Source organism: Tupaia chinensis, unplaced genomic scaffold (genome assembly GCF_000334495.1).
Source record: "Tupaia chinensis unplaced genomic scaffold, TupChi_1.0 Scaffold000110_1, whole genome shotgun sequence".
NCBI lineage: Eukaryota > Metazoa > Chordata > Mammalia > Scandentia > Tupaiidae > Tupaia > Tupaia belangeri.
In genome coordinates this window covers 3,367,854-3,375,157 of record NW_006159574.1, presented here as the reverse complement: position 1 = coordinate 3,375,157, position 7,304 = coordinate 3,367,854, and the positions used below count along the sequence as shown (strand labels likewise).

General features: G+C 54.3%; 1 protein-coding gene across 1 annotated transcript in view; it reads left to right on the top strand.

Moving 5' to 3' along the window:
* VIPR2 (vasoactive intestinal peptide receptor 2) overlaps positions 1 to 7,304 on the top strand; it is a 74,682-nt gene that overhangs the window by 21,109 nt on the left and 46,269 nt on the right. The window contains exon 4 of the mRNA XM_027770051.1: positions 7,061 to 7,158. Within this exon, the coding sequence (XP_027625852.1) occupies positions 7,061 to 7,158 (98 nt within the window). The remainder of the gene's footprint in view (positions 1 to 7,060; positions 7,159 to 7,304) is intronic.

Genomic DNA, 7,304 nt, shown 5'->3' with positions numbered 1-7,304 from the left:
TGCTGTGGGGCCGGTGGCAGCCTCTGTTGGCTGCAAGGTCACCAGGTCACAGCCCACTCACACAGTCATCCAGGTCACAGTCAGGACCTGCAGCGACCGCTTTCGGCCAAGGTGTCACTGAGTAGGAGGCTGCGAGGCCGACCCCATTTGCTTTGACGATTCCCGACTTTGGGTCAGCCTCTGAACCCTGACAGCGCGGTGCCCCGGACCAGGCCGCCCTTCTGTGGCCACCTGGGCGTCTGCCCAACCTCAGTGATGAGCTCTCAGCGTCAGTGCTCGGTTGGCAGCTCGTGTCTGTGCTTCTGTCTCCAGTCACAGCGACGCCGTTTGCTGCGAAGGACGTAAGGGTATTCAGAACGTTCGAGTAAATCCAATACCTGCTGCTGATAACTGGAATACACTTTTTTTTTTTTCAAAAGGTTTGAGCAGAGAGAGAGAGAAAGTGAAAAAGCATGCCTCCAGGTCCAGGACTCAAACCGTAGTCAGCCATGGGGGAGTCCAGCGCCTTAACCACCACACCACCTACCAGCCCCTGAAATGCACTTTTAGTGTCTCTGAACCAAACCTTCAGAACAAAGCCACTTGGGGCTCGGGCATTAAGGACTGTCCCACGCACCTCGTGCCTTGGCCGTAGTTTGTCTGGAGAGTGACGGTGACCGAGGACCTTGGTGTGCTGAGTGCCTGTGCTGAGCTGGTCAGTTGGTGACCTGGAGACCCAGCAATGGAGACGCAGGGGACCTTGGGACGGCAGACCAGCCGTCAGCCGTCCCCACACGTGCGATGCTCCTTTTCCCTGAGAAAGGGCCTTCACGTGTCTGGCATCCATGTGTTAGGTTGTCAGAAAAGTCAGGGCCTTTTTTCTGGATTTCTATGCAAAACTGCATCGTGACTTCTGATGACCCAATGTAAGGACACAGCGGCCTTCGGCTCAGGGAGGGCCAGCCAGTGGTCCACAGTAACCGTATGTTGAGTCTGGAGCCAGTGGCCTGAGAACGCTGGGTACCGGGTGTGCATGCCCAAATCCCAAAAGGGGAGACGGAGGCGAGGAGACTGCAGGCGACTGTCCCTCCGGGGTCGCCCTCACCCGCCGTGCTCTCTTTCTGTCTCCAGAGAGTACAGAAGACCCATAGCAACACGGTAAGCGCCAGGGATGCTAAGTGTAGGGTTCAGTCTTGCTCAGCATCGCCCAGAAGCCCACAGCCTCGGCGGAGAGGAGACAGCCATGAGCTTGCCCATTCTCTGTCTTTATGGGCACAAATGCTCCCACTGGAAGGTCGGAGGTGGCCTCTGCTTGCCTGAATCCCTCAGAGGTCTGGTGGTCAGAAGCCCAATTCTTCTCCACGTTACAGACGGACTAGCTTCCCTGTGATGAGCACCTCAAGAGGGGAACTAACCTCAGCTTTGACGCCCGAACAGCCTCTCAATTAGACAAAACTGCTCTTTTTACAAAAATAGATCATTTCTTTGGGAACCAGCAGTTAGCGTAATGGCTATGTCGCTGGACTCCCACGTAGTCGACCGCGGTTCACGTCCCGGACCTGGTGGCTTAAAACTCACGCCAGGCGCATGTGCGTGCGTGCCCAAGATCCCAAGAGGAGAATGGAGGAGAAGGGATTGCGGCGTGACCATCCCCCATGGGGGGTGATTTCTCGCTTTCTGTCTCTCTGTCTCTCTCTGTCTGTCTGGCAAGTGCACACGCCCTATAGCAAAAACCTCTCCAAAAAAAAAAAAGTTAAAAAAAAAAAGATCATTTATTTTTATAATTTTTTCTCACCAAAAATGTATCTTACTCTTCCCATGTACTTGGATAGAGCATTCTCATCGTGTCCAGTAATCTTAGTTGCATAAAGTAACTGGACTGCCCAGCCCGCAGTGACCGAGACCTGCAGCGCACTCGAGGAGAGGCAGCTGTGGCCCGTCTGTCGCACAGCCTCTGGGGCTGGCACGTCTGCCAGCTGTGACTTCTGGAAGTGAGTGTTTCTGTGTGCAGCTCGTCGACCAGAGCCTGGCTCCTCGCGGCCCCGTGTCAGCCCGTCTGGAGCAGGACCTGTGGGGCAGCAGGTGGCACCTCTGTCCTGGTTTCTCCTTGCCAGGCCTAAGGATTAAGCAGCGGTCTGCACAGATTGGCCTCGGCCTCCACTCTCCATTCCTAACAGGGCTGAGAGCCACTAGGTCCAGAAGGACATCTCTCCTGGCGAAACGTTGCCTGACTCGCACCCGCTAAGGTCACTCACCCTTGGCTGTGCGCCTGGGTTACTCGCTCGCACAGAACAGCGGTTGCTTTTCCCATAACACCCCTCAGGACGTAGCACTAAGGAGAGTCAGTGCAGAATGCCCTGCACCTGTGCTGAATACACAGCCGAACCATGACACGCCCATCCTAAGCCAGCCAACAAATCCTTATCTACCAACAATCGCCCAAGTGGTGAAAAGTCGAGAACATTTAGTTTGTTCTTGATTTTCTGAGAGCACATCACTTACATAAGTCAACTAAATGCAGTTCCTCCTTCAATTTGCAATACCATTGAGACAGAAAACGCTCACACGTATGTTAACTGCGGGCAGAAGCAGCTCTTCCAGGCTCGGAGCTGAGACGTCAGGCTTAAATACCTGAACCACAAAGGTGGTGAGTAAAAGCCCAGGCAGGACTGAAGCAGAGACAGCTGGCTCTGCAGTTGGCTGTACTGCTTGCTACTTTCTTCATTGCAATTTGAGGGAATGTTTTTTAGCAAACCCTGCCATCTGGAACCGGCTCACCCCTTTCTTGGTCTGCAAAAGATCAGTCCATTTTCTGCAGACAATCCTTTGTAATTATGCATTAAGTTGAAAGCTTTTCAGCAGTTGTTGCCAAGAAATCATTTGGGACATAGCAAAGGTCATGACAACATGGGAGAGTTAGGTGGGAATGAGCGTTTGGAGAGAAGGTTTTGGTGGACAGAGAGGTCCCGGGAGATGCAGATCGAATAGAGGGTGGCCCACCAGACCAGTGAGGCATTGCCCAGGAGGTGCCCAGCCTCTCCGGTGAGGAGCAGGATAGGGTCCTGGACGAGTGCCCGGCCATTTGCAGCACAGAGAGACACCTTCCGGCACAGCAGTCTTCGTTCTGGGACCCTTGGCTTCCTGACGGGACCAGCACATGGCTTGGTGGTTAAGGCGTTGAACTCCCACATGGCTGACTGTGGTTCATGGCTCAGACCCAGCGGCTTGAAACTCACTCCTGGCACGTGTGCGTGCATGCCCAAAATCCTGAGAAGAGAATGGAGGGGGAGGGATTGCAGCGTGGGCATCCTCCCTTTGGGGTGGATGCCTCTCACTGTCTCTCTCTTTCTCTCTTTGGCAAAAACCTGAAGACAGGGAAGACCCCCATTGTGGCTTAGCTCTAAAGGCATATACTTGCTTGCTCTTTGCCAGGAGGCCAACTTCGATCTGCTTAGTCTTTAAATGTCTCCACGTGCCCATGAGAAGGCATCCCGCCTGCCGCTGCAGTACTGCCCACTGAGCAGACACTCGCGCACGGCTGGGGCCGGTAGGAGGTCCAGGTTTGGTCCTCGGCCCCCAGAAGCTGAGCACAACGACACACACCTGCAGCCCCGGCTACTCAGGAGGCCAGGCTGGCAGTGTCGGTGAGACCCCAACGTGAAAATGAAATCGCATTGACTCTGTGGCAACTTCAGCTCTTCCCCTTCATCCACTTGGAACTTCCCCTGTGGCCACCGTGTCCCAGAGCCATTTCTGCTGGATTAGCCATTTCTCTGAAAATACGGCCTGGGTCCAAACTCGGACGCATTGCCGAAGCCAGCGTTCCCGAGGTGGAAGTCCACATGCCCTGGATTGCAGCCAGCCCCTTGTCAAGGATCAGAAACCAAACACTGAGAATCAAAACCCAAGAACCCAAACTGCCTACCCTTTGGCCAGCCCATGGCCTGGTGGTGAAGGCAGCTGGGTCCTGCATGACCGACTTCACGATTCGAGTCCCAGACCCAGTGAGAGACGTGACAGGACCTGAAAGGTGGCTGAGATGAGGGGAGGGTTGTGCGTGACCATTTCCTGGGGTGCTGTCTCACTGTGTCTCTCTCATTTGTCTCTCTCTGGTGAGGGCACATGCCCTCTGGCAGAAATAAGTAAATAAGTAGAGCAGATACATCCACGTGTCTCTGGGTGTCTCTGTCTGTCTTTCTAGCTAGCTTTGCACGTGTGTATACGCACGTGTCTCCATGTATCTCTGTCTGTCTTTCTAGCTAGCTCTGCATGTGTGCATACGCACGTGTCTCCATGTGTCTCTGTCTGTCTTTCTAGCCAGCTCTGCATGTGTGTATACGCATGTGTCTCCGTGTGTCTCTGTCTGTCTTTCTAGCCAGCTCTGCATGTGTGTATACGCATGTGTCTCCGTGTGTCTCTGTCTGTCTTTCTAGCCAGCTCTGCATGTGTGTATACGCATGTGTCTCCGTGTGTCTCTGTCTGTCTTTCTAGCCAGCTCTGCATGTGTGTATACGCATGTGTCTCCGTGTGTCTCTGTCTGTCTTTCTAGCCAGCTCTGCATGTGTGTATACGCATGTGTCTCCGTGTGTCTCTGTCTGTCTTTCTAGCCAGCTCTGCATGTGTGTATACGCATGTGTCTCCGTGTGTCTCTGTCTGTCTTTCTAGCCAGCTCTGCATGTGTGTATACGCATGTGTCTCCGTGTGTCTCTGTCTGTCTTTCTAGCCAGCTCTGCATGTGTGTATACGCATGTGTCTCCGTGTGTCTCTGTCTGTCTTTCTAGCCAGCTCTGCATGTGTGTATACGCATGTGTCTCCGTGTGTCTCTGTCTGTCTTTCTAGCCAGCTCTGCATGTGTGTATACGCATGTGTCTCCGTGTGTCTCTGTCTGTCTTTCTAGCCAGCTCTGCATGTGTGTATACGCATGTGTCTCCGTGTGTCTCTGTCTGTCTTTCTAGCCAGCTCTGCATGTGTGTATACGCATGTGTCTCCGTGTGTCTCTGTCTGTCTTTCTAGCCAGCTCTGCATGTGTGTATACGCATGTGTCTCCGTGTGTCTCTGTCTGTCTTTCTAGCCAGCTCTGCATGTGTGTATACGCATGTGTCTCCGTGTGTCTCTGTCTGTCTTTCTAGCCAGCTCTGCATGTGTGTATACGCATGTGTCTCCGTGTGTCTCTGTCTGTCTTTCTAGCCAGCTCTGCATGTGTGTATACGCATGTGTCTCCGTGTGTCTCTGTCTGTCTTTCTAGCCAGCTCTGCATGTGTGTATACGCATGTGTCTCCGTGTGTCTCTGTCTGTCTTTCTAGCCAGCTCTGCATGTGTGTATACGCATGTGTCTCCGTGTGTCTCTGTCTGTCTTTCTAGCCAGCTCTGCATGTGTGTATACGCATGTGTCTCCGTGTGTCTCTGTCTGTCTTTCTAGCCAGCTCTGCATGTGTGTATACGCATGTGTCTCCGTGTGTCTCTGTCTGTCTTTCTAGCCAGCTCTGCATGTGTGTATACGCATGTGTCTCCGTGTGTCTCTGTCTGTCTTTCTAGCCAGCTCTGCATGTGTGTATACGCATGTGTCTCCGTGTGTCTCTGTCTGTCTTTCTAGCCAGCTCTGCATGTGTGTATACGCATGTGTCTCCGTGTGTCTCTGTCTGTCTTTCTAGCCAGCTCTGCATGTGTGTATACGCATGTGTCTCCGTGTGTCTCTGTCTGTCTTTCTAGCCAGCTCTGCATGTGTGTATACGCATGTGTCTCCGTGTGTCTCTGTCTGTCTTTCTAGCCAGCTCTGCATGTGTGTATACGCATGTGTCTCCGTGTGTCTCTGTCTGTCTTTCTAGCCAGCTCTGCATGTGTGTATACGCATGTGTCTCCGTGTGTCTCTGTCTGTCTTTCTAGCCAGCTCTGCATGTGTGTATACGCATGTGTCTCCGTGTGTCTCTGTCTGTCTTTCTAGCCAGCTCTGCATGTGTGTATACGCATGTGTCTCCGTGTGTCTCTGTCTGTCTTTCTAGCCAGCTCTGCATGTGTGTATACGCATGTGTCTCCGTGTGTCTCTGTCTGTCTTTCTAGCCAGCTCTGCATGTGTGTATACGCATGTGTCTCCGTGTGTCTCTGTCTGTCTTTCTAGCCAGCTCTGCATGTGTGTATACGCATGTGTCTCCGTGTGTCTCTGTCTTTCTAGCTGGCTCTGCATGTGTATATGCCCTACCCTTACTGGGCTCAAACCAGTCATCCGTTGAACAATTTGACTGTCAAAACCAAGTGCCCCAGAATTGAGTTAAGGTCTGGTTCCCTCTAACTCGGGCAGACTGAGGCCTCCCTGCCGGGCCTCACCCTATTTCTGACACGACTTTGACACATAAGCACTCTCACAGAAACCAAACAGATTAAAAATCTACCCTAGGCCCTTAAGTGGGTCTACTCCAGTTAACTGACAAATTCAATTTGACTTTGACCCCGGTTCAGGGAAAAGCAAAAGGAAAAGGAAGAGAAAGAAGCAGTTGCTTAGCTAAACAAGCGCTCAGGAAGGGCAGAGGGCCGACGGCGAGAGGCGCACCAGGCCCTGCCAGCCGCGAGCACAGGGACAGCCCTCCCTCTGTCCCCGACTGCCAGTGCTAGCAGGTCACCCTCCAAGCTCGCGCTCTAACAAGAAGGTGCACAGCCCTCGGAGCGCGAGGCCGTGCTGGGTTGTGTAGGCAGGCGCCTGCCTCCCGTGGTCTAACCCTAATTCCTCTCCTCGAGCCCCAGGGGCCAGCGGAGCCTGTTGGGGCCTCACGGGCAGTGAAGGGCGAGGGGCAGGCTGGAGGGAGGGGATGGAGCTGCCGGGACCAGGGTGGGGAGCAGCCCGGTTGCAGTCATGACAACTGTTATGCATCACTGTGTATGACACTTGTCCACTCGCGTCCCTCACCCCCACGAGCTCCTAGAGGTGACTCGCTGATGAGACGCCTGAGGAAGGACCCCGAAGGCCGCTCACCAGCTCCCCTGGGAGCAGAGGGGCGGTAAGGACAGTGCAGGCCTCAGCACGGCCCCGACGGCCACACGGGCAGCTCCCACGGCCATGTAGGTTAAACCTCTGACCTTCGCTTTCCAGGAAACATGAGCAAAAACTGCACAAGCGACGGCTGGTCGGGGGTGTTCCCAGACTTCGTGGACGCGTGCGGCTACAAGGACCCCGGGGACGAGAGCCAGGTAGGCGCCTTCCTCGCGCCCTGGGACCTCAGGCCCCGGCCAAGCGCCCTGCTCTTCCTGCCCCATCCAGTCGGGCCCCCTTCCGCTCTGCAGCCACCACCTGGTGTGCCTGGTCCGTCCTCGTGGGGTGAGGCGGGCGGGGTCCC